This window comes from Ranitomeya imitator, chromosome 3 (genome assembly GCF_032444005.1).
Source record: "Ranitomeya imitator isolate aRanImi1 chromosome 3, aRanImi1.pri, whole genome shotgun sequence".
Classification (NCBI taxonomy): Eukaryota; Metazoa; Chordata; class Amphibia; order Anura; family Dendrobatidae; genus Ranitomeya; species Ranitomeya imitator.
This window is the reverse complement of record NC_091284.1, coordinates 246,676,208-246,703,557: the sequence shown is the minus strand read 5'-3', so window position 1 is coordinate 246,703,557 and position 27,350 is coordinate 246,676,208. Positions and strand designations below refer to the sequence as shown.

The following is a 27,350-nucleotide window of genomic DNA, read 5'->3' as shown; positions in this document are numbered from 1 at the left end:
TGTACTAGCCAAGCACGTCTTCATACCTAAACCCTAATGACCATCTGTGGGGCATCCTCAAATGGAGGGTGGAGGAACGAAAGGTCTCTAACATCCACCAGCTCCGTGATGTCATGAAGGAGTGGAAGAGGATTCCAGTGGCAACCTGTGAAGATCTATTGACCTCCATGCCCAAGAGAGTTAAAGCAGCGCTTGAAAATAATGGAGGCCACAAAAAATATTAACACTTTGGGCACAAGTCGGCCATTTTCACTTAGGGGTGTACTTACGCTTGTTGCCAGCGGTTTAGACATTAATGGCCGTGTGGTGAGTTATTTAGAGGGCACAGTAAATGTACGTTCTACAAGCTGTACACTGACTTCTTCATATTGGGGATCTCATACTGTGTGGAGAGGGCTGTGAGGTTCTCTTACAGTGTGAGGGGCTTTCTGAGTATTCTAGCGTGTATGTGGGGGTGTTGTGAGGACATTATGCTTTATGGGGGCTTGGGATACTGTAGGGGCATCATGTGTGTGGTGGGCACTCTGGGGGCCACAGTGTTGTATCCTGCACTAATGGCCTTCACATGGAGCAATACTTCTGGGTGGGCGTGTATAAAGGACCTGGCACGGTTAGTACAAGGGTTTAACTATACATTTCCTGGGACAGGGTCCCACATTCTTTTCACAGTTGGGAGGTTTGTACATAACTTGTATATATAGTTAACCCTTTCAGAGCACTTCCTAAAAACGGTTTCCCTTCAGAATAAGGCTTCTTTCACACTTCCGTCAGTACGGGTCCGTCGCTAAGCGTCGGCGCGACGTACCGAAGGACGTTGTGAAAATTCTGCACAACGTGGACAGCGGATGCAGTTTTTCAACGCATCCGCTGCCCATTGTAAAGTCCCGGGGAGGAGGGGGTGGAGTTCCGGCCGCGCAAGCGCGGTAGGAATTGGCGGATGCGACGTACAAAAAAACGTTGCTTGAACATTTTTTCGCGACGACGGTCCACCAAAACACGACGCATCCAGTGCACGACGGATGCAACGTATGGCCATACGTCGCGATCTGTCGGCAATACAAGTCTATGGGGGGAAAAAATGCAGGATGCAGGATGCGTTTTTTCCCAAAATGACGCATTGCGACGGACAGCAAATGACGCAAGTGTGAAAGTAGCCTAACCATTTATCTTTTATAACAACTCCGTCGCCATCCGTTTATCATTTGTCCTGGAAAACCGCACAGAGTTGGCAGAAAATATCCATAGTGGCCCATGAGGACATGAATAATAATTAGCTTAAATGAGAACTGGCCACTCTCTACTCATTATTCTCATTTCTACCCATCTTTCCCAGTGTACACAGCTGACAATGGAGGCAGTGTATGGTCAGAGCAGCAGCAGGCGCAGGCGCAGTTCACAGCCTCTCGGAGCCGCTTGGAACGCTGTACGTCCGATACGCGGAAGTGTTTGCGTTCCACATGACGCATTCCACGTAAGGCTGTGTTCTCACGATACCTTGTTCTCTGAGGGTGTTCCCTACAGAAGATGGAGGCCTCGGGGGCGCTGAGTGTCAATAATAAACTGAGAACCGGTGTAGGCGGCGGAGCCGGGAGCCCTCAGCCCGGAAAGGGGCGAGAATACAATCGGAACCAGCGCAAGGATTCGGAGGTAGACCGCGGTGTGAGGGTTAAATGGCGGTGCTGAGGTGTCACCCGGGGAGTATGAGGAAGCTAACGATGTGTGCTGTGTTATATTGTATTGCACCGTGTGGGGGCGCTCTGCTAACGCCAGGTCTACACTGTGGGCACCTCTGTGCTGTGGGCTGACAGTCTTTGTGGGCATGCATGCCCTGTAATGCCTCCATGCTGCTCAGTGCTGGTTGTGGGTCAGTTTGTAGACGCAGGCTGTAATTTTGTGAACAGGTTTTAAAGGGAACCATGGAAAATTGATATCACTGTAGCCCTTTAAGTCTGTCCCCCAAATATGAGCATACCCCGATCACTAGAGTTTCTTCCCTCTACCTTATATACTGTAGGGCGTAATACCAGCGCGTTAGATGGGGTAAGGACGTTTATATACTGCCAGAACTGCTGTATAATTTTCCTACAATTTTGTTCTTACAGGGCTGTTCCGAGTCTCCAGATCTAGAATTTGTTTATGCGGATGCTGATAAATGGGCCGCAGAGCTGTCCGGTATGTAGGTTTTCATCATAAGGCCGCCTGCACATGTCCGTATTTGCTCAGTGTTTTACCTCAGTATTTATAGCCAAAACCAGGAGTGGAACAATTAGAGGGAAAGTATAATAGAAACATATGCACCACTTCTGTATTTATCACCCACTCCTGGTTTTGGCTACAAATACTGATGTAAAATACTGACCAAATACTGAACGTTGCCTTATAGTAAGCATAGAGGTAAGTCGCCTGATGACTTTTTTGTTGGCTGCTTTCTCATAGATAACACAGGAGTGCTTGGTCAAACGAGTGCTCTTATGTATGGGAAAGACTGCCGAGATGGCAGCCAGCTGAAGCATCATGCACTCAACAGCCATCTATGGTGTATGGGCGCTTTTAGGTAACATCCATTGTGTCGGATCTTATAGCAGTTCTTTGGGTGGACCCTAAATGCCATCAACAGATTCTGTAAAAATACGTGTTGGGCTAAAGGGAACCTGTCAGCAGGATGGGGCACAGTAATCTATAGACAGTGTCTGGTTGGCGCCATTATACTGATTACAATGACACCTTGGTTGATGGAATCTGTCTTATGGTTGTTGTGTACAATCTTTATTTCCAGTTTTGAGTTAATGATAGGCTCGTGCTCCGGGTTGGCCTGTGGGGGGTCTTCATGGGGTGCTCTGATTAGCTATTCATCTGTATGGATTTTGACAGGTCACTGATCCCTCATTGACCTACCTCCTAGTTTACATACTGAATATATGTATTGAAAAACGAAAAAAAAAAATTACGTTCATCATGCAGACGGCGGTTCATGCGCTGTAGCATGATACGATCTGTAATATCCATATTTTCATTAAATTTTGTCATATAAATTTCTTGAGAAAAAATTGAAAAAAAAAATCTTATAGTATACCATACCAGGAGCTAGGTTAGGTGGCATAAACAGGAATTCACTATTCTCATCAGTGGTAGCCTGTGAGCAACTATATTGATTTTAGATGATGTATACTGGGACTTATTAATACTAATAATAGTGTAGCTTTACTTATAGGGTGGTGAAAGATTGGTAAATTGTTGTCCCTTGGACTAAATATATTTTGTGCTGAATCCATAGGGTTTTGTTACAGTGTATCAGTGCTGGATGTTTAGTCCACAGATTACCACCGATACTGGCTACAGCAAAGTGTTAGCCACTGGATATTAACAGGAGTGTTGAGATAGCAAAAATGTCCATGCTATATGTTACATGAGGGTACATGATCACGCTCCATGCTACACTAGTCACAAACTTTGCCTGCTGTAATAAACCCATGAGAAATATTCATACATAATTCAGAAGTCCTTCTGGAACGTCAATGTGCAATGGAAAGTGAGAAGCCATATCCCGCAGTGTCTTCATGTATCAACCCCGGGTATTATATGGGGGGAGCAGTCAGCGGCTTCATTGTGCTGCCATATTTTGGTGCTATGAAGATACCGAGTGCATTATGTCTCCTTCACAGAGCTGTACAGTTACACCGAGGGCCCCGAATTTCACTCCAACAGGAAATGTTTTGAGGATGACTTGCGATTACATGGTGAGCTGATGAAGATGGCGGTGTCCTGCTGCCGCCTATGTCTTACTGTAATAAGGCTCTGGTTACTATGTGCTGTACGTTATTAATTATTCTTTTGAAGTGCCTGATAAAAAATGGACAGAGTTGGACGAGTCCCTGCAGCGTGCCCACACCATGAGGCTCCTCGACGCTCTGGAGGTCACGGCCAGAGAGAAAAGGCTGAAAGTGGCCAGGGCAATCCTGTATGTGGCACAGGGTAAGTACAGGGCATTCTGTTAGGGATTTGGGTCCGTTTTATATATTGTAGGAAGTTTGACATTATTTTTTTCTTTTAAGGCACATTTGGGGAGTGCACATCTGAGACAGAAGTACAGACCTGGCAGCGACACAACATCTTCCTGTTGCTTGAGGCGGGTGCATTTAATGCCCTTGTGGAGCTCCTTAACATGGAAGTGGAGTGAGTAGGAAAGAACACAATGAATACAACATGTAAAAACCATCAGGTCTGCGGTTTTATTTGTGTGCATTTTATTTTGGAGGATTTTGGGTAAATGAATGTCATTGTATGTCAATGTACATCCCGAACCTTGTGCCAATAGTAATCTGTATACCTATCCTACAGTTCTGTGTGCCAGTTTTATTCCTCAGGTGCATGTTCCTTTGGGAGGATTCTGAGCATGCATCACTGCTGTTCAGGGATTGTCCATCTCCACAATGTAAGGCTTGGCTGTTGTGATCGCTGGCGATGAATGCAGCCTTTTCCCATGAGTTTCTTGTTACACTGCTCTTATTAAAATGGGCGGCTTAACATCAAGACTGCGCTTTGAAGCCCTATTAATAAAGGATTGTCCCATTGCTAGCAACAAAATACTTAGAAATTGAATGTGAATCTGGTTTTGGATGCTCAGATTAAACATTAACTAAAGGATATCCCAGCATTTTGATCCAAGTGCTAAATAATGCTTATTTTTGTGGAATTTCAGTGTAATTTTACAACATGTAGGTTGTCTGTTGTAGAATAATACAGGTCCTGATTATTAACACTGAAGATAACAAAGGAATGCCTCAAAATAAGGATATGTTCATACAATGTTATGTCTGTTAGATGCTCCGGTGGGGCTTACATCTGAAGCCCTGGAAACCGGGACGCCAACGTTTGCGCTGATCACGCGACTGACTTTAATGATGCTGACATCAGTATCTGCTGATTGGAGGCGGGCACCAAAGCACAGTCGACCACGTTTTGGTGCCCACTTCAAATAAGTGGTTACTGACGAAAATTATGTCCATAACGTGGCTCCTTCTGCATTATAAAAATCAATGGCCCCGTCAGCGCAAACATCCGAATCCCATATTCCAGGGCTTCAGACATTAGTCCTGGCGGAGATACTGACAATAACGCAAAGCGCAATGTGAACATAGACTAATGTGAATGTATGTGATGTCTTTCAGGAACAGCGCAGCCTGTAGTAACGCTGTAAGGAAGCCCGCAATCTCTCTGGCTGACAGCACAGATCTTCGGTAAGGGATGGCTATTCTGACCAAAAGTTATTTCAAATTTGTTTTCCTTTGTTTTATGTTTAGTAGAAAATGGTAGAGGGTTTTGATTTCTTTCTACTGCTTTTGCTCCTCAGTGTTCTCTTAAACATCATGTACCTGATGGTGGACACGTTATGCGAGGAAGGTGAAGCCGATAGTGAGGACTGGAAAACCATGAGACAAACTTTCCGTGCAGAGCTAGGTATGAAACGGATATGGGTTAGAATCTAAGGAATAGATTTGTATGGCTCTGGGTGCAAAAATACAATGAAAACCATCTCTCCAATCATAAACTGTGAATCGATATGCAGAACCTGGTCCATTGGGTTCTTCTCTCAATGAGCTGGTCTGGCACATGTATGTAATGTTGCGTCAGGCTGGCTAGTCCAAAGAAGAGCTGCAGATGCTAGGAGATATCAGGCAGTTTTAACTTCTAAAGTCCAGCGGCCACAGATTACTGATGTCGCCAATGGGCTGTATCTTGCCGATTTTATTTGCACTAAATCCTAAGTCAATAATATCCACCATGATACTTTGTAAAATTCATTTATTGTGGTAAAGTTGCACTCGTGAAGTCAGTGTGAGCAGAGCCTCATTATTGAAACCTTATTCAGACTAGGAAAAGACAAAATTGTACTGAGTATGGTATGAGCAGCTGTTTACATAGTGTTTTGTTTTCTCAACAAAAAATGAAAACCATGAAATGTAGCTTAATGAGATATAATTTATCAGCATTTATAAAATTAAGGCATTTTGCGGTCTAAGAAAAACATTTCCAACGAGACATCTACTTCTATGGAAATCTAATCACGGCTTTGTATCGTCATTCTAATGCAGGATCCCCCATACACAACAACGAGCCATTCGCTGTGCTGCTTTTTGGGATGGTCACAAAGTTCTGTAGCGGTCATGCTCCACATTTTCCTATGAAAAAGGTGCTGTTGCTGCTTTGGAAGACTGTGTTGGTAAGTTAATAACTGTATTTTTGTTGTTTTTCTTTAGTTTTCTGCATATTTTAGAATGATCTGCCTGTTTTCAGTGCACTTTGGGTGGGTTTGAAGATTTGCTGAAAATGAAAGCAGAAAAGCGAGAGATGTTGGGGCTTCCACCTCTTCCTGAAGATAGCATTAAAGTGATCCGGAGTATGAGAGCGGCATCTCCCCCAGCTTCTGCATCCGATCTGATTGAGCAGCAGCAGAGAAGGGGCCGTAGGGAGCATAAGGTAAGCAGAGGCTTGTTTTATGGCATATACTCTATTAAAGTAGAATAATTTGACCCTAAAATAAACTGCCTAAACTTACCAATGCACTTTTTATGGTATAAAAGATGCAAGAGATAAATGTTTTTGGTGTGTTTCTAGGCGCTCATTAAGCAGGATAACCTTGATGCATTTAATGAGCGGGATCCATACAAAACAGATGATTCTCGTGATGAAGAGGAGGAAAATGATGAGGACAACAGCTTGGAGGGAGAACCATTTTCCATAGAACGGGAAGAAGTCATGCCCCCATCCACCACTCAACCTCCTACTGATCGGCTTGCATTTCCAAAAGGTTTACCTTGGGCGCCAAAAGTGAGGTGAGGGCAAAAATATGGTTAAATGGAAAGCCCAGAATAAATTAGTGTTAAAGTGAATGTCATCAGAAAATGACCTGTTTCTAAAATAAATGAGTTTTGTTAAATATAGGTATACGGAGAGACTCAGGAGGGGCAGAGCGCTATTTGCCTCCTGGAGCTCAGATTTTCATAGAATAGTTTGCGGATTTCATATAAAGAGCCCCCAAGTGCTATGCGAGCAGAATTCCCCCCCTCAAGTGACTTCATTTTGGAAATTATACCCCTTTAGGAATTTATCTATAGATGTAGTGACAATTTTGGTGCTTTCCAGAAACAAGAGGCAGTGGATGTTGCTGAGTGAAAATTGCGGACTGCCACTGTAATGACCAGTACGCTGTAGTGAACAGTACATTATTCCCAGCTCATGCTTCTGGAGACACGTACCTGTAAATTCGGCGGGCTCTCATCACTACAGAAATGCCAAACATGGGGGCGCTAAATGTGGTTTAGACACACTAGGGCTTTGGATTTGGGAGCAGAGAATTTGCTGAATTTCTTTTGGGGGGTGAGGAGCCATTTCGCATTTCCAGAGCCTTTGTGCTACCAGTAATGTGGAAGCCCCCTATATTTCCGTTAACAGATGACAGACCTGAGTGGAGATTTGTTTTTTTTGTGGATTGAGTTGAAGCTTTTATTGAGAACATTTTACATAACGTTTATGATCACATTTACCCGGCGCTCTACACTGACCACTTACATCGGAGTTTCTATCTAAATCTCCCAAGTGATGTGACAGATAAAACCCTTGATGGATCCATTTACTATAATAAGGCAGCAGTTACTCTGGACACCGTCTGGCCTCTGTTCAATAGGATCCTTCTTTTCAGAAGTGCACAAAACTGTGGCCAACGGCACTTTTATGCAATCCTAAAAAGAGGGACATTGCCGGATCACAGGTCCTATGGGGTCCACAGTTCCTTCATATGCCTCATTATAAGGAATCTGTCTGAATCACGTATTTTAGATATTTACAAGGAAACCCCGGTGTAAGCGCTCATCGCATAGTGCAGGATACATGTGAGCCGAGCCTTCTGCGATCTTTGAGAAGCAGAATGAAAACATTAACAGCAGGTGAAGAACTGGTTTTATGTATTTTTTACTTTGTTCCTCGTGCGGTATAAGTGATCAGGTAACTTTATTCTTCAGGTTGGTACGATTACAGATTTATAACGGGTTTTTATGTTAGGCTGCTGTCACACACTAAAAGTCGCTTTTTATTGCGAAAGCTAGTTTTTGCATCATCCTATTTTGAGCGCTGTAATTTTTCCATATTTCAGCCCACAGTGTCAAGTGATGGCTTGTTTTTTGCAGTACGAGTTGACGTTTTTATTGGTACTATTTCCGGGCACATGACTTTTTTTGACTGCTTTCTTTTCCGATTTTTCGGAGACAGAATGAACAAAAACCATCAATTCAGGATTTTTATTCTTTTTTTTATACCGTTACGTGTGTGGTAAAATTGATAAGGCAGCTTTATTCTTGGGGTCAGTACTATTACAGCAATAGCCCATTTATATAGTTTTTTTTTATGTTTTGGTACTGTTACACAATAAAATGTATTTTATAGAAAAAATATATTTTTGCATCACTTTATTCTGAAAGCTATAACTTTTTTATTTTTCTGCTGATGGAGCTTGTTTTTTTGAGGGGCAAGATGGCGTTTTCAGCAGGACAATTTTTATTTACATTCGTCTTTTTGATCGCGTTTTATTGCACTTTTTATTTGTCAGTATGATGATGAAGCATTGTGTTTTTGCCCTTTTTTTTTACAGTTTTCACTGAATGGGTTAACTAGTGAGACCGTTTTATAGAGCGGGTCATTACGGACGCCGACATACCAAATATGTGTACTTTTATTTGCATAATTTATTTAATGGATAACATTTTTTTTATTTATTTGGGGACATCACTGTATTACATCAGATTGCTGATCTGATACTCTACAATTCTTCTGCACTGCAGGACATCAGAGCAGCATCTGACAGGCAGCAAAGGAGGCATCTCAGGTCCTGCTCTCTGCAGGCACTCTGAAGCCACCTTCCCTGAAGGACCCCATGGCCATCTTGCGGCCGGGGGTCTCCATGCATTGTCCTGATGGAAGCGTGCAGGAAACACATTCCCGGCGTGGTGCTCCTCTGTCGCTGTCACTATTGACAGTTACATCAGCGGGATTAAATGCTCAAGATCGGTGCTAGCACGCAATCATGCTGCCGTACCTGTACTGCTGTTTGCAGGAACGCAGCTCCTGCAGACCACTATGTGTACGGTGCATGCTGGGAAGTGGTTAAAACACAGGAAGCATTAGTTTAGAAAAAGCCTCCATGGCCAGTATGAAAACTGCAAGATGATTGATCTGTTTTATTATTTTTTTTATTACAGAGCATATGAAAACAAAAATGTACAAAATGTTTTAAAATACATATAACACAAAAACCTGACTTAAACAATGGGTAATTTTTTATAACAAATTTAGTAAATGAAATATTCAGGCTTTTGTGCTGAGAGGTAGCCATTTTTCTGTGCATGTTACCAATAAAAGGACCAAAGATTACCTTATTTTTCGGACTATAAGACGCACCCCAAATTTTCAGAAGGTAAATGGGGGGAGGGGGGAATGAACGCATCAAATGAGGGTTCGTCTTACAGTCCTGAATTCAGCTTACCCAGGGGGTGATCGGCAGTGCTGGTGGAGCTGAGTCACAGGGGGTCCGGGAATGATATGGCACAGAGTGGTGCTAGGTTCAGTGGTGCGGGGGCTCTGGTGACATTTTCTGAAAGCCCGGAGCCCCTGCTGCCCGGATCCCAGTCCGGTGCTGCAGGTTCGTCGGCGACATTTTGTGAAAGCCGTGGCTCCCGCACTTCTATTGCCTCGATGCTGTGGTCGGCGGCCATTTTCCTGGGGGGCCACAGCATCGAGGCAATAGAAGTGCGAGGGGGCTTTGTGCTTTCACAAAATGTCGCCGGAGACACACACACACACACCGCACCAGGCTGGGATGAGAGCGACATCATCTCCCTGCAGCGTCGGACCACCGGAAGAATCGCCCGACTCCTGCTGCCGCCACGCTAACTGTAAGTACATTCCGACTATAAGAAGACATCGTGAGGGGGAAAAAAGTGCGTCTTATAGTCCGAAAAATACGGTAATTTTCTTGGGACTGACGAATGCATCAGACCTATTGCAGTTCTAAAAATTATTTTGTGCTTTTCCGTTCTACCAGAGAGAAAGATATTGAGATATTCCTGGAATCGAGTCGCAGTAAGTTCATTGGATACACTCTTGGAAGGTAAGATGGATTACGTGGCCTAATTACTAGCTTAGATGAATGTAAAGGCTGTGCTCACTATGACTTCTCTCCAATTTCACAGTGACACAGACACAGTCGTTGGCTTACCGCGCCCTATTCACGAGAGTATACGCACTCTAAAGCTGGTAAGAAACCCGCTAATATAATTATAGGGGCAGCCACCTATAGAAGTTGCGTTATTGGAAGCGGCATTCTATGTCTTCTATATTGTTTTCTTTTAAGTTACTTCCTATCATGGGATCTGTCACCAGGCCAAACATGAACCGTTTTTGCTGTTCTTTAACTCTTTAATGACCTGGCCAATTTTTGCAATTCTGACCACTGTCACTTTATGAAGTAATAACTCTGGAACGCTTCAACGGATCCTCGTGATCCTGAGGTTGTTTTTTCGTGACATATTGTACTTCATGATGGTGGTAACATTTCTTTGATATGACTTGCGTTTTGTTTGTGAAAAAAAACGGAAATTTAGCAAAAATGTCACAATTTTCGAACTTTTTAATTTATACCCTTAAATCAGTCATGTCACAATATAAATAGTTAATAAATAACATTTCCCACATGTCTACTTTACATCAGCACAATTTTGGCAACTTTATTTTTCGTGTTCTAAGGGTTAAAAGTTGACGAGTGATTTCTCATTTTTCCAACAAAATTTACAAAACTATTTTTTTAGGGACCACCTCACATTTGAAGTGACCTTGAAGGACTATATACAAAAAGTACCCAAAAGTGACACCATTCTAAAAACTGCACCCCTCAAGGTGCGCAAAACCACATTCAATAAGTTTATTAACTCTTCAGGTGCTACACAGGAACTGAAGCAATGTGGAAGGAAAAAAAAATGAACATTTACATTTTTTTTCACAAAAAGTTTACTTTAGACCCAAACTTTGTAATTTCCACAACGGTAACTGGAGATAATGGACCCCAAAATTTGTTGTGAATTTCTCCTGAGTATGCCAATACCTGGGAAAAATCTACTGTTTGCGTGCACGGAAGGGAAGGGATGCCGTTTGACTTCTTGAATGTAAAATTTGCTGGCATAATTAGCTATGGCTATGTTGTGTTTGGAGAGCCCCTGATGTGCCTAAACTGTGGAAACCCCACCATAAGTGACCCCATTTTGAAAACTACACCCCACAAGGATTATATCCAGAGGTATAGTGAGCATTTTGATCCCATAGGTACAATACAAAATTTGATAACATCAGGTTGTCATATTGAATATGTCGTCATTAGTGTTGAGCGCAAGTGCTCGCTACTCCAGTTTGCATTGGATGCTCGGATATGCACCGAATATTATGGGTGCTTGAGTAACATGCTCGAGTCCCTGCCCTGCATGTTTTGCGGTTGTTAAACACCCAAAAATACAAAACAATGGGATGATCCGCGATACTCTGTGCATACCCAAGCACCCGATGCAAACTCGAGTAATGAGCATTTTTGCACTCAACACAAGCAGTGTTATCGTCTTTTTTTTTGTACTTTTGAAAAAAAACCAACCCTAACACACCCCTAACACCAATTGCAAAAATTGGAGAAAAAAATATTTTATCATTTTTATTTAACTAAGGTGATGACAACGTGAGGTTTGATTTACTATTTTTATTTTATAATTTTGATCACTGTGATTTATTATTATACATTTTTATAGCGCAATTTGTTCCATGTACATGTGAACAGGGCAAATATACACAAGTACAATAAACATGAGTAAAACAAGGCACACACAAGTACAGGAGGAGAGAGGACCCTGCCTGTGAGGGCTCACAGTCTACAGGGGATGGGTGAGGATACAGGGTTTATCACAGTTATCAAAAGGAACCAATAGGAAAAATTTCCTATTGTCGGGTACCGGCCGTCAGATCTCGGCGTGACCGCCGGCAGCTGCAGGAAGGCTCCAGCTGACACTGTGCACGCTACTAAAATGAATACTCAATGCTCTGCTTGTACACAGTCCCAGCGTGCAGAGCAGTGAGTATTCTGGCAGCTGCCCTTCGGCTTGCAAGCAGCGCATGACGTCCCTGCCATGCGCTGCTTACAAGCATAAAGCCGCTGCTGGCATCATGACAAGATGCTGCGAGGGATCGCTGGGAAGGTAAGTGTAATGGTTTTAGGGTTATTTTTTTGTTTTCTGATGGGGCCATGCACACCAGGATGGGAATGGGGGCCAATCATACCAGGATGCTAAAGAGATATGAATATTCATTGCCCTCTACACCCATGAGTGTGGAATGCAGTGAATATTCATTTCTCTTTAACATTGGTCACAGGAATTAGCACAGCCGCCGGCTGCTGCCTCCTGTGATCCGCTGCTCCGCCAATGCCGCTCCACCACATCCAGAGCCAGTACTTTCGGACTATAAGACGCAACCCCTATTTTCCTCCACGTTTTTGTAGGAAAAAAGTGATTCTTATAGTCCGAAAAATACGGTATATTATGATCTGACTTTTATCAACGCAGTGAAGCCAAATATCTGTATTTTTTGTTTTATTTTTAATGAGAGAAAAGGGGCCTCTCTGACCTTTCCCAGCACCTGCGCACTGCAGTACTTTGCTCTGCCTTAACAGGGCAGACAAAGTACGCCTGCGCCGGAGCCGTGGCTGAAGATCAGAAGAGGACGTCTTGGAATGAAGATGGGAGGCGCCGCAGCGGACCAGAGACACCCGTTTGACCGGACCAGCAGCGGGACCGCCCCTGGGTGAGTATAATCTAACGTCTTTTTCTCCTCTTTCAGGTAACATCGGGGGCTTATCTACAGCATTACAGAATGCTGTAGATAAGCCCCTGATGCCGGTGGGCTTACCTCACCCGGGATTTTCGGGGTGACAGGTTCCCTTTAACAAGTTAACGGCCACGATGGCTAATTGAGGCACGTGCTGACTGATTGAATGGGTCCTCATGTGTGCAGATAGATGCAGGATCGGCATATGAGCCCGCATCAAAGGCGGACTTACGTTATACAGTACAGAGCAAAAGTTTGGACACACCTTCTCATTTAAAGATTTTTCTGTATTTTCATGACTATGAAAATTGTACATTCACACTGAAGGCATCAAAACTATGAATTAACACATGTGGAATTACATACTTAATTAAAAAAAAAGTGTGAAACAACTTAACCCCTATCTGACCTCGGACGGGATAGTACGTCCGAGGTCAGATCCCCTGCTTTGATGCAGGGATCCGCGGTGAGCCCGCATCAAAGCCGGGACATGTCAGCTGTTTTGAACAGCTGACATGTGCCCGTAATAGGCGCGGGCAGAATCGCGATCTGCCCGCACCTATTAACTAGTTAAATGCCGCTGTCAAACGCAGACAGCGGCATTTAACTACCGCTTCCGGCTGGGCGGCCGGAAATGACGTCATGATCGGGGGTCGGCGATGCTTCTCCATTGTAACCATAGAGGTCCTAGAGACCTCTATGGTTACTGATCACCGGTGGCTGTGAGCGCCACCCTGTGGTCGGCGCTCACAGCACACCTCCATTTCTGCTACATAGCAGCGATCAGCAGATCGCTGCTATGTAGCAGAGGTGATCGAGTTGTGCCTGCTTCTAGCCTCCCCTGGAGGCTATTGAAGCATGGCAAAAGTTAAAAAAAAAATGTTAAGAAAATAAAAATAATATAAAAGTTTAAATCACCCCCCTTTTGCCCCAATCAAAATAAATCCATAAAAAAAATATGAAATCTACACATATTTGGTATCGCCGCGCTCAGAATCGCCTGATCTATCAATTAAAAAAAGCATTAACCTGATCGCTAAACGGCGTAGCAAGAAAAAAATTAGAAACGCCAGAATTACGTTTTTCTCCTTCGCCTCATTGGGGGACACAGACCGTGGGTGTATGCTGCTGCCAATAGGAGGCTGACACTAAGTGATACAAAAAAAGTGATCTCCTCCCCTGCAGTATACACCCTCCTGCTGGCTCTCATCTCCTCCCCTGCAGTATACACCCTCCTGCTGGCTCTCAGCTCCTCCCCTGCAGTATACACCCTCCTGCTGGCTCTCAGCTCCTCCCCTGCAGTATACACCCTCCTGCTGGCTCTCAGCTCCTCCCCTGCAGTATACACCCCCCTGCTGGCTCTCAGCTCCTCCCCTGCAGTATACACCCCCCTGCTGGCTCTCAGCTCCTCCCCTGCAGTATATACCCTCCTGCTGGCTCTCAGCTCCTCCCCTGCAGTATACACCCTCCTGCTGGCTCTCAGCTCCTCCCCTGCAGTATACACCCTCCTGCTGGCCCTCAGCTCCTCCCCTGCAGTATACACCCCCCTGCTGGCTCTCAGCTCCTCCCCTGCAGTATACACCCTCCTGCTGGCTCTCAGCTCCTCCCCTGCAGTATACACCCCCCTGCTGGCTCTCAGCTCCTCCCCTGCAGTATATACCCTCCTGCTAGCTCTCAGCTCCTCCCCTGCAGTATACACCCTCCTGCTGGCTCTCAGCTCCTCCCCTGCAGTATATACCCTCCTGCTGGCTCTCAGCTCCTCCCCTGCAGTATACACCCTCCTGCTGGCTCTCAGCTCCTCCCCTGCAGTATACACCCTCCTGCTGGCTCTCAGCTCCTCCCCTGCAGTATACACCCTCCTGCTGGCTCTCAGCTCCTCCCCTGCAGTATAAATCCTCCTGCTGGCTCTCAGCTCCTCCCCTGCAGTATACACCCTCCTGCTGGCTCTCAGCTCCTCCCCTGCAGTATACACCCTCCTGCTGGCTCTCGGCTCCTCCCCTGCAGTATACACCCTCCTGCTGGCTCTCAGCTCCTCCCCTGCAGTATAAATCCTCCTGCTGACTCTCGGCTCCTCCCCTGCAGTATACACCCTCCTGCTGGCTCTCAGCTAACCAGTTCTTGCTTAGTGTCTGTAGGAGGCACATGGGTCTGTTTCAGACCCCAACATTTTTATTTTATTGTTTACTTTTCTGTAAATTTTTATTTTTTAATTAACGGAGTGAAGGGGGCGACGGTTCCGTTCAAGGTTCCGATCTCCCCCGAACCATCAACAGGCGAGCACAGCGAGTGTACCTCCCTGTACCCTTTCCTGCGACGTGGGAAGCCATGCCTGAGCTCACTTCAGGGGCGACGGTTCCTTTCATGGTCCCGATCTCCCCACACCAGCAGCAGGCGACCACATGGAGTGTCGCCTCCATGTTTCCTCTCCTGGAGCCAGGCCTAATGCCGGACAACTGGCCCTGTCCACCCGGGGACTGAACTCCGTGGCTGTACAGAGGCCCCTCTCTATGGCGTCCGAGCAGCCCCCACTGTCCCACCACTGTGAAAGCGGATGGCACAAGGAGGCGGACGGTTCCTCTCCACCCCCCTAACAAAGGGATGATGGATTGAGGCTTATCCCTGCACCATCCACGCTGCACAGAACAGCGCTGAAACCCACATCCGCGGCGGCTCCATGCCGGGACGCGCATCAATGGTGAGTGGATCCATCTTCAGTGGGATATTCACATGCTGACAGGCAGCCTCAGCCACTTCCCTGTGGCCCACCTCTCTGAGGTAACGCTCTGGATAGCTGCAAAAATTTAGCCCCCGGCTTCAGCCGATTTGTAGGCCGCATCCTGGAAGTCTTGCCTGGAACGACCTACTGGTGACTTCCACCGGCTACAGAAATTTAGGCCTCGGCTTAGGCCTATTCAACATCGTGTCTGTGGCTCCGCCCCCCAAATTGGCGCTTCTCGCTCTCTGCGAGATTTTATCAACTCTGCAGCTCCCGGTGGCCATCTTGGTCCACCCGGCCAGCTCACACTGGGGTGACAGTATTTTTGCATTAAAGGGGCACATCGACTCTACATCAGTACCCGGGTAAGGAAGTATCTGGTCTTAAAGGCACATGACCAGTATTCCCTGGTCTTAAAGGCATATGGCCAGGATTCCCAGTCTTAAAGGCGCATGACCAGTATTCTCTGGTCTTAAAGGTGCATGACCAGTATTCTCTGGTCTTAAAGGTGCATGACCAGTATTCTCTGGTCTTAAAGGTGCATGACCAGTATTCTCTGGTCTTAAAGGTGCATGACCAGTATTCTCTGGTCTTAAAGGTGCATGACCAGTATTCTCTGTTCTTAAAGGCGCATGACCAGTATTCCCCGGTCTTAAAGGCGCATGGCCAGTATTCTCTGGTCTTAAAGGCGCATGACCAGTATTCTCTGTTCTTAAAGGTGCATGACCAGTATTCTCTGGTCTTAAAGGTGCATGACCAGTATTCCCTGGTCTTAATGGTGCATGACAAGTATTCCCTGGTCTTAAAGGTACATGACCAGTATTCCCTGGTCTTAAAGGTGCATGACCAGTATTCTCTGGTCTTAAAGGCGCATGACCAGTATTCCCTGTTCTTAAAGGCGTATGACCAGTATTCTCTGTTCTTAAAGGCGTATGACCAGTATTCTCTGTTCTTAAAGGCGCATGACCAGTATTCCCTGGTCTTAAAGGCGTATGACCAGTATTTCCTGGTCTTAAAGGTGCATGACCAGTATTCCCTGGTCTTAAAGGCGCTTGATCAGTCCGAGGAGCCCTCCGCCGCCGACCCCAGCTTTATCCTCTAGTTCCCCTCAGTGGAATTCTTCACTGACCAATCCATGGTTCTCGGACCAAGAGATTGAATCCCTCTGTGTACCCTCTGTGTTTGGAGTGCTCGCAGGACCAATATACATGGTCCCTATCCTACATGGGAGCCGTCGGCTAGCAGGGGCCGCAAGTATTCTAGAAACGTACAGGCATCTAGAAAACGGAAGTTTTTCGTTTTCTGCTCCCTCACCAATGATTTGATGACAACAAGGCTCTGAATATGGATTGGATATTGCCTGAGCTTGCCAGAGCTTCAGAGACTAAACTCCCTCGAGAGCATTTGCCATTCAATTCGGATAAGCGATTCACTGGACAGAAGCCTCTACGTGGGATGCCATGCCTGGCCTGTTTTTTAAGGGCGACGGGTCCTTTAAAGGGCACCGATCTCCCCACACCATCAACAGACGAGCACACGGAGTGTCGTCTCCATGTTTCCTCTTCTGCATCCAGGCCTAACGCCAGACAACCTGTCCTGTCCACCTGGAGACCTGAACTCTGTGGACATATAGAGGCACCCTTTTTGGCGTACGAGCTCCCCCCTCTGCATCACCACTATTTAGTGGATGATGCAAGAGGGCGGACAATTCCTCTCCACTTCCCTGTTAAGAGGTTGATGGATCGAGGGTTCCTAATTTTTATATCTGCACCGTGAAAAGAGGAGATGGCAAGAGACTATGACCTGCTGGATGCAGCCGCACATTCTGCCATGGGGCAGTTTAACTGGGTAGAATCTCCTGTGGTATACCTACCAGTACCCCTACCTGATGGGTCATCAATTAAAAATACCACGGACTGTCAGATAGCAAATCTGGTTCGTTCCGTGTTGCGGCTTCGGGTCCAGCGCTCTATCCTCCCTAGCGGCCGCATGGATTGCTAGAGCAATGGTCTCCTGGCTGGAGACCTTAACTACCTTGATTCACACCAGCAACAACTGGCCAATCAAATCTTTTGAGCGGGAGACTGACAAAGGATTGTATAAGGATTGTCCAGCACAGTCTAGATCTAAGGGATCTTGGTTCCAAACAAGGGAACGAAAAGTAAGATCGACCCTGGACCTCAAACTTCTAACAACCTTTGACATGGTCCTCCTTCTTTGGATGGAGTCCCTCCGCTCAGCCATTACTTCAACAGAAAAAGGTGCAGTTTCCGGCATCCATCGACATTCGGGTTGCTTGCCTTCTGCAAAAATTCCGTCGCCTTTCCATTCGTCAACAGCATTTTCAAGTCACAACCTTGTCCTTCGGCCTTGCTTCCGCACCCAGAGTGTTCGCTCGGGTCATGGTGGATGTCATGTTTCTCTTGCACTCTAGAGGCGTGCTCGTCCTGCCCTGTTTGGTCTGTCTAGCCGCCCTTCCAGGACTACGCTGAGTCGTCTATATCTCTTGCGATACCTTCTCTCCTGGGCTGGCAGCTACACTTAGACAAGTTCTCCTCATTTCCAGCCCAGCAGATATCCTTTTTGAGGATGATCCTGCACACTTCTAGAAGGAGCTCGCGCAAGGAGAGTTCTGAGGACTTGATTACTCACCCCCTCATTTCATTCGATTTGCTAAGAGAGTTCTGAGCAAAAATGGTGACGACAATGGAAACGGTTTCCTTCGCTCCGCTCGTTTTCAGCAAGTCAAACAGACTTTCAGACAATAGTCTCTGAGCTCCTTCTTCATCCAGGGCCTTTCTCCCGTTTCAATGGTTATTAGTAACTTCCAATGCCAGTCTTCTTCTCCCCATCATTGTTCTGGAGATCCGAACGGTAGTCTTACAGCAGGTCCACTGCCTTCTGGCGGGTCTCCCTATCCGAATTCAATTGGATAATGCCACGGCGGTGCCTTACGTCAGTTATCTAGCAGGTACCCACGGTCAGGCGCCATGACCGAGGTACCTCACTTTCTCTGATGGGCCGAAGTCTATTATTCGGTGATCTCGGCAGTATATATCCCAAAAGTAGAACTCTGAACGGCAAACAAATTCAGCCGTCAGGGTTCCGCCTCAAGTCAGTGGGAACTTCACCCCGAAGTCTTCCATCAGATCTGTCCTTACTGGAGCTCTCCAGTTGTAGGTGGGATGACATCCAGACTGAAGGCCAATGTACTCGAGTTCGTGGTTCGGCCTCGAGATCCAAGAGCCATCGCTCTCCATGCTCTGGTTCTGCCGTGGTACCAGTTTCCATAACTCTCCTTCCACTGCTTCCGAAAGCCTTTCGGAAGCAGAAAGGGGCCCCAGTGATCCTCAGAGATCCGCACTGACCACGTCCGTCTTTTTGTTTGCGGAGCTAGTATCTTCTCGCCTTATCACAGCACAACCGCAAGTAGGGACTTTCTCACAGGGAGTTTTCACACGTAGTTCTTCCCTATCGCATACCGTTAGATCATTGGGACCTTATTATTCCTAGGAGCCTTACAGTAGGCTCCTTTTTCATCCGGGCAGACTTTACTATCAGGGAAAGTCGTCCCGTTCTCCTCTGCGATATTCTTACTCTGACGAGTCTTCGGAGCTAGCTTCTCTGCTCTTTCAGACTTTTTTCCCTTATTTCCTTCGAGGCAAGGTTGTCCTCAGGCCATCTCCATCCCTTGTTACCAAGGTGGTACTGTATTACCACTGTTATGAGGGCATAGTTCTTCCCTCATCTCTTTTGGCTCCAGTCCACAAAATGGAATAAGATCCTCCATTTTCTGGACGAAGTGAGTGCTCTGAGTAGGCACGTCTTGAGGACGGCGTCCTTCTGAAGGTTGGACGTTTTATTTGGGCTTCCTGACGGTAGAGGAAGGCTTCCTGACATTTTCAGGAAGGGTTTAGCCGTTTCATCGACCATGATAACATGGTGAATTCTTTTCACCATCCAGGAGTCCTTCCGTGCTAGATGTCAGCCTATCTCCATGTCTATCAAGGGTTCTAGGCACCAGGCGTCAGCAAGGCACGCCTGCAAGCTTGCGGATTCGTCCAGTCCGCATGCATTCTTGAAGCACTATAATTCCCACACTTCCACAGATGTGAGTCTGGGCAGGCGGACTCTGGAGGCCGCGGTGGCGCACTTGTAAGTAGCGGTTACACAGGGCCTGATTTGTTGTCCCCACCCAGGGACTGCTTTGGGACGTCCCACGGTCTGTGTCCCCCAATGAGGCGAAGGAGAAATAGGGATTTTTGTGTACTCACCGTAAAATCCTTTTTTCCGAGCCATTCATTGGGGGACACTGCTCCCACCCTGTTATTAGCTTATGATTGTTTTTTATAATCTGACATGCTATACTCTCATATATAATATGACATGCTATACGCTCATATATTGTTATTGATCTCCTACTGCTTTTGCACCGAACTGGTTAGCTGAGAGCCAGCAGGAGGGTGTATACTGCAGGGGAGGAGCTAACTTTTTTTGTATCACTTAGTGTCAGCCTCCTATTGACAGCAGCATACACCCCACGGTCTGTGTCCCCCAATGAATGGCTCGGAGAAAAGGATTTTACGGTGAGTACACAAAAATCCCTATTTTAGGTCGCCACGACATTGCATTAAAATGCAATAACGGGCGATCAAAAGAACGTATCTGCACCAAAATGCTATCATTAAAAACGCCAGCTCGGCACGCAAAAAATAAGCCCTCAACCGACCCCAGATCACGAAAAATGGAGACGCTACGAGTATCGGAAAATGGCGCAATTTTTTTTTTTTTTAGCAAAGTTTGGAATTTTTTTTCACCACTTAGATAAAAAATAACCTAGTCATGTTAGGTGTCTATGAACTCGTACTGACCTGGAGAATCATAATGGCAGGTCAGTTTTAGCATTTAGTGAACCTAGCAAAAAAGCCAAACAAAAAACAAGTGTGGGACTGTACTTTTTTGCAATTTCACCGCACTTGGAATTTTTTTCCCGTTTTCTAGTACATGCTAAAACCAATTATGTCGTTCAAAAGCACAACTCGTCCCGCAAAAAATAAGCCCTCACATGGCCAAATTGACAGAAAAATAAAAAAGTTATGGCTCTAGGAAGGAGGGGAGTAAAAAACGAACACGGAAAAACGAAAAATCCCAAGGTCATGAAGGGGTTAAATTATGTCTTATATTCTAGGTTCTCTTGGCATTCTCTTGATGAGCTTCAAGAGGTAGTGACCGGGAATGGTTTTCACTTCACAGGTGTGCCCTGTCAGGTTTAATAAGTGGGATTTCTTGCCTTATAAATGGAGTTGGGATCATCAGTTGTGTTGTGCAGAAGTCTGGTGGATACACAGCTGATAGTCCTACTGAATAGACTGTTAGCTGCATTTTTCTAGCCATAATACAAATTCTAAGTAAAGAAAAACGAGTGGCCATCATTACTTTAAGAAATGATGGTCAGTCAGTCTGAAAAATTGGGCAAACTTTGAAAGTGTCCCCAAGTGCAGTGTCAAAAACCATCAAGCGCTACAAAAATACTGGCTCACATGAGGACCGCCCCAGGAAAGGAAGACCAAGAGTCACCTCTGCTTCTGAGGATAAGTTTATCCGAGTCACCAGCCTCAGAAATCGCAGGTTAATAGCAGCTCAGATTAGAGACGAGGTCAATGCCACACAGAGTTCTAGCAGCAGACACATCTCTATAACAACTGTTAAGAGGAGCCAAAAAACAGATTCCGCGCTTGGGGGATATGGCCAGAGATGCCAAACTTGCGGTGATCGACAAATAAAAGTATTTCCACCAAATACCAGATACGTTCACAAACAAGCATGAGTATGGTGTGGCTGAAAAGTGCAACCACAGAAGCCCTTACATAGCTGACACAGCACCCCAGCTGCAGGAATCCTATGGCCGCTTGAACATGAATGATACAGCACTTACCCTAGTGAATGTGTATCTGCGACCAGGTAATGGGACTGCCAACCGCTACGTCCGGCTGTGCAGCTTGGAGCTTGGGGAGCAGAGGTATAGTGGCGGGGAACACAAGCAGCTGCGCCGCACCAGAGGAGCCCCGGCCAGTGGTGTCCCTGGATACAGCTGAAAAAAATGTCCGCCAGCACCTGCTCGCGTGTGACGTCACAGCTACGGAGCAGCGTTAGGAACAAAAAGGGTAACCAACGCGTTTCGAAGGGATGCACCCTTCATCAGGGTTAAAGCTCTACACTGCATTTAACTATATATGCCCGTATTTACGTCCAGGTGATTATACCGCTACATTTTGCCGGTCTCACTATTGGTGCCAGGGTTGTTGAAAAAACACCACACCTTATACAAGAAAATGTTGCGAGAAATAAGTAAAATACATGTGTATACTGCCTGTTAAAATATCATACACATATCTCTATATGTATATGTGCAAAAAAGCAAATTTTATTACTGAATAAATACTAAAAATCATTAATGTGATGTTACTATAAACCTTAAAAACTACATATGATCTACTATATAATTATCTACGGTCCACTTCCGTCTTTCTTTCTGTCACGGAAATCCCAAGTCGCTGATTGGTTGCGGCAAAAAGGCCGCGACCAATCAGCGACGGGCACAGTCCAGCAGCAAAACGGCCGCTCCTTACTCCCCTCCAGTCAGCGCTCACACAGGGTTAATGGCAGGGCTGTGGAGTCGGAGTTAGTTTTGGTTGGCGTCGGAGTCTGTAGAAATGTACAGACTCCGACTCCAGCTTTAAATAAAATGTATTAATATTTCATAATTGAACTATCATATGAATTTTATAAATGTTACTCAAATATATATGTTCTATCTAACTATGAACAACAGTGATAAGCAGTTCTGCTGGAGATAGACATTTCTTAAGGTACCGTCACATTTAGCGACGCTGCAGAGATCCAGACAACGATCCCGATCGCTGCAGCGTCGCTGTGTGGTCGCTGGAGAGCTGTAACACAGACAGCTCTCCAGCGACCAACGATGCCGGTCCCCTGGTAACCAGGATAAACATCGGGTTACTAAGCGCAGGGCCGCGCTTAGTAACCCGATGTTTACCCTGGTTACCAGCGTAAACGTAAAAAAAAATAAAAACACTACATACTTACCTTCCGCTGTATGTCCTCCGGCGCTGTGCTTCTTTGCACCGACTGTGAGCAACAGCCGGAAAGCACAGCGGTGACGTCACCGCTGTGCTCTGCTTTCCGGCTGGCCGGCGCTCACAGTGCAGAGAAGCACAGCGCCGGAGGACAGACAGCGGAAGGTAAGTATGTAGTGTTTGGTTTTTTTTTTACGTTTACGCTGGTAACCAGGGTAAACATCGGGTTACTAAGCGCGGCCCTGCGCTTAGTAACCCGATGTTTACCCTGGTTACCAGTGAAGACATCGCTGAATCGGCGTCACACACGCCCATTCAGCGATGTCTGCAGGGAGTCCAGCGACGAAATAAAGTTCTGGACTTTCTGCGCCGACCAACGATGGCACAGCAGGATCCTGATCGCTGCTGCGTGTCAAACTCAACGATATCGCTAGCCAGGACGCTGCAACGTCACGGATCGCTAGCGATATTGTTGAGTGTGAAGGTACCCTTCTTGTGTGTCACTGTTCTCCACTGCCCTTGTCTAATCTTATACTTGGTTAACCTCATGCTGCCCCAACCCCCCTACTTACAATGTATGAAAGTGAAAGTGCTGCAAATTCTTAGTAGTAAAGCTCCTCCTCTAGACTAGATGTTTACTAGGTGTGCGTCTTCCAAGCATCTCACAGCTGCTACTCAGAAGAGGAAGACTGTAAGAAGTATTATCCTTTCAACAAACTTTGCATCAGTTAACTGTGAGTACATGAGGAATAACAGTATTACTGACCACTATATCAGTTGTACGACCTGGCAATAATTTTGTACAATTGTTTTTAGGAAAAACAATTGTCATTTGGATTGTGAATGCAGAATTAAAAACCTGAGAATGTCAAAGAAGTGTCACATTAAATCGGCTGTATTTGAACATTTCACCATCACTCAAGATAGAAAACATTATGTCTTGTCAGTGTATGACAAATGATCCAGACGAAAACAAATGCTGTGAAGCCAAGATCAGTGCATATTCAGGCAAAGATAAAAATGCTCCTACCAGAGCTTCTAATCTAAAGAGACATTTACAGCGCTTTCATCCAGAAGTACTGAAAGCAGTAGATGAGAAAGACTGCATCCAAACCAATGAACCAGTGCCCAGCTCTTCCAGCCAAACAAAGGAGCAGAGAACTTTGCAGGAATCCATTGCAAGATATTTTGTCAGTGACAAAGTTACTGTGACAATGACAGTAGATACATTTAAAAAACAGATCATATCATTGTTGTAAAGGATAGTGTGCCTAATTCATTTTTTTCACCACCAGCTTTTGTGTGTCTGAATGGGGAAATGGCCCGCAAGCTAGGTGTTTCTATGGAGAGAGAGAGTATTAGAAAATTAGTAATCGAAGAAGCTTTTAAACAAAAGGAAGAACTTAAAAAAACTCTCAAGGGACGCTTTCTGTTTCTTAAAATGGATGCCTGCACACATCAGAGTGAACTATTTTGCCATCAATGTCCGATTTGTTTGTGACAAAAATGAAAGTTACCAAGACATTGAGAGTAAAAGACACCAAAGCTCATCACACCAGTGAGTTTCTCCAGGTCTTGGTGGAAAAGGTTCTGCAAGACTATGAACTTAAAAAAGAGCAAGTTCTTTCTGTCGTAACTGACAATGCTTCAAATATGATAAGTACCAATGAATGAGAGTAATGATGGTGACCAGCAGCTAGAAGAACATTCTAGGTTCACAGACACAGAAATGTTTGAAATAGAAGAAAACAGTATTGTAATTGAGGAGCAAACTGAAGTTGCTTCAGATGAACAGCAACATGATAGTTTAGATGATCTTGTTGAAACTGTCAATACGTTCTTTCATTCATCACATGTGCTGTGTTGTGCATACGCTACAGCTGGCTATAAGAGACAGTCTGAAAGAAGGACATGCTGCTGCACTGATTGGCAAGGTGAGAAAATTGGCTACTGTTGCCAGAACCCCTAAAGTTGACTCAATTTTGAAGAGACGTGCTGGAAAAGGGGCAATTATTGATCAAGCCACATGATGGGGCAGTACTTACTTAATGATTCAGCGCTTGGTTGAACTGAAAACCTTTCTTGTAGACATGGCTAACCCTCAACTGACACTAAATGAAAGTCAGTGGAATCAGGTGACTGAGCTGGAAAAATTGCTAGAGCACCCATTTACAGTGACTAAAAAATTACAAGCAGAGGACTTAACTCCAGGTATTTTCTTAAAGGAGTGGAAGAACCTGATGTTTCGCCTGTCCCAAAGAGGAGGGTTAATTGCAAGTGGCATTGCTACATCAATGAAATGGAGAGAGGAGCTACTATTACAAAATAGCAATCTTTTGGCAGCTGTTTATGTAGACCCAATGCATCGGATTCTTCTAGATGATCAACAGCTAACTAAAGGAAAAGAAGGTCTGTTTGAAATAGCAGTAAGGATGAAAGGGTTGCAGAACAGTCAGGAGGAACAAGAAGAAGTTGATCGTCCTGCCACATCTTCACCCTCATCAACTGATGAAGAATTTTAATTTAGAAAAATATTTGGATAATAAGGACCGTGCAAAGCGTTCCTGCATAGAAGAGTCATCCCCATCAAAGAACACAGCCAGTACATTTCAGCAGAATTTTTCATGTGCACTAAAAGAAATTGAGAAATTTGACCGTTCATCAAAAATAGCAGTGCAACAAGCGATTCCTCTGTATCCTGACATTGTCAGATGTTGCCCGAGTGGTTACTGCTTTGCCACCAAACCAAGTTAGTGTAGAGAGGTTGTTCTCTGCTCACAAAATAATTAGATCAGATTTGAGGGCATCCATGAAGGAGGATCTGACAGAGGCAATACTTTTTCTGAGGACAAATTTATAGATTTCTTCTTATTAACTGCATAACAGTGTTTATTGCATATTTACTTACAAGATTTTAGAAAAGTTTATAAAAGTTATTTGCTATATTCTAATTGTACTCTAATAAATATAGTTTTTGCTCTAAGTGGTCTGATTACTTATATGATGGTGAGAAACTGAATAAGCACAATGTTAATATTTTACAACAGTAAATTTATTGTTACGAATTGGCCATTTATGAAGGAGTCGGAACCTGATAAAATCCAGGAGTCGGAGTCACAACTGTGGCTTACCGACTCCACAGCCCTGGTTTTCAGTTGCTGTTTGTTTGTGGGCCTTTCTGTCTGAAGTTTAGTATTTAGCAAGTGAAATGCATGCTCAATTGGGTTGAGATCAGGTGACTGACTTGGCTATTCAAGAATATTCCACTTCTCTGCTTTAATAAACTCCTGGGTTGCTTTGGCTTTATATTTTGGGTCATTGGTCGTCGTTTCATACTACAAATGGACAATCAGTTTGGCTGCATTTGGCTGGATCTGAGCACACAGTATGGCTCTGAATACCTCAGAATTCATTCGGCTGCTTCTGTCCTGTGTCACATCATCAATAAACACTAGTGACCCAGTGCCACTGGCAGCCATGCATGCCCAAGCCATCACACTGCCTCCACCGTGTTTTACAGATGATGTGGTATGCTTTGGATCATGAGCTGTATCACGCCTTCACCATACTTTTCTCTTTCCATCATTCTGGTAGAGCAGTGGTCCCCAACCTTTCCGACCTTGAGAGCCACATTCAGCTTAGAGAGAGGGTCGCGAGCCACATTCAGCACTGAGAGAGGGTTGTGAGCCACATCCAGCTCCCACCCCCTTCAAAGTAGTGTCAACCAAAGCCCCCATTACAGGTATAATGATAGCCAAAGTTTTTCCACAGAAATCACTCCAGAGCAGTACACTGAGATCCAGTGGTTCCCACAATACCTCCATTCAGTATTCTCCCAACACGCTGTCACATCCAGCTTTGAGCACCTCCTCTAACAGGTAGTACAAACCTCCAGCGTACCTAAAACATCTCTAAACCCCTAAGACCAGTAAATGTGCATCCAGATCTGCAATTCTGTGCAGGGCTACTCACAAAATTCACCATTTTAAGATATGCTTTTCATACCTGTTTGCTAGACCTGGACCTAATGCATCAAGCTGGCAGACAGTCGCGAGCCACAATTCATGGGTCCGCAAGCCACATGTGGCTCCCGAGCTACAGGTTGGGGAGCCCTGTGGTAGAGGTTGATCTTTGTTTCATCTGTCCAAAGAATGTTCTTCCAGAACTGTGCTGGCTTTTTTAGATTTTTTTTAGTAAAGTCCGTCTAGCCTTTTTCTTCTTGATGCTTATGAGTGGCTTGCACCGTGCAGTGAACCCTCTGTATTTCCTTTCATGCAGTCTTCTCTTTATGGTAGATTTGGATATTGATACGCCGACCTCCTGGAGAGTGTTGTTCACTTGGTTGGCTGTTGTGAAGGGGTTTCTCTTCACCATGGAGATTATTCTGCGATCATCCACCACTGTTGTCTTCCGTGGGCACCCAGGTCTTTTTACATTACTGAGTTCACCAGTGCTTTCTTTCTTTCTCAGGATGTACCAAACTGTAGATTCTGCCACTCCTAATATTGTAGCAATTTCTCGGATGGATTTTTTCTGTTTTCGCAGCTTGAGGATGGCTTGTTTCACCTGCATGGAGAGCTCCTTTGACCACATGTTTACTTCACAGCAAAACCTTCCAAATACAAGCA

At 45.2% G+C, this 27,350-nt stretch overlaps 1 protein-coding gene across 1 annotated transcript in view; it reads left to right on the top strand.

Annotated features, from left to right (window-relative positions):
• Window positions 1–1,493: 1,493 nt before the first annotated feature.
• The window catches only part of STRIP1 (striatin interacting protein 1), a 53,506-nt gene continuing 27,649 nt past the window's right edge, over window positions 1,494–27,350 (top strand). Inside the window, exons 1-12 of the mRNA XM_069756320.1 lie at window positions 1,494–1,647; window positions 2,103–2,172; window positions 3,663–3,737; window positions 3,838–3,972; window positions 4,053–4,173; window positions 5,169–5,237; window positions 5,351–5,457; window positions 6,093–6,220; window positions 6,295–6,477; window positions 6,616–6,833; window positions 10,094–10,159; window positions 10,242–10,305. Coding sequence (XP_069612421.1) covers window positions 1,525–1,647; window positions 2,103–2,172; window positions 3,663–3,737; window positions 3,838–3,972; window positions 4,053–4,173; window positions 5,169–5,237; window positions 5,351–5,457; window positions 6,093–6,220; window positions 6,295–6,477; window positions 6,616–6,833; window positions 10,094–10,159; window positions 10,242–10,305 — 1,359 coding nt within the window. The 5' untranslated portion in view covers window positions 1,494–1,524. The remainder of the gene's footprint in view (window positions 1,648–2,102; window positions 2,173–3,662; window positions 3,738–3,837; window positions 3,973–4,052; window positions 4,174–5,168; window positions 5,238–5,350; window positions 5,458–6,092; window positions 6,221–6,294; window positions 6,478–6,615; window positions 6,834–10,093; window positions 10,160–10,241; window positions 10,306–27,350) is intronic.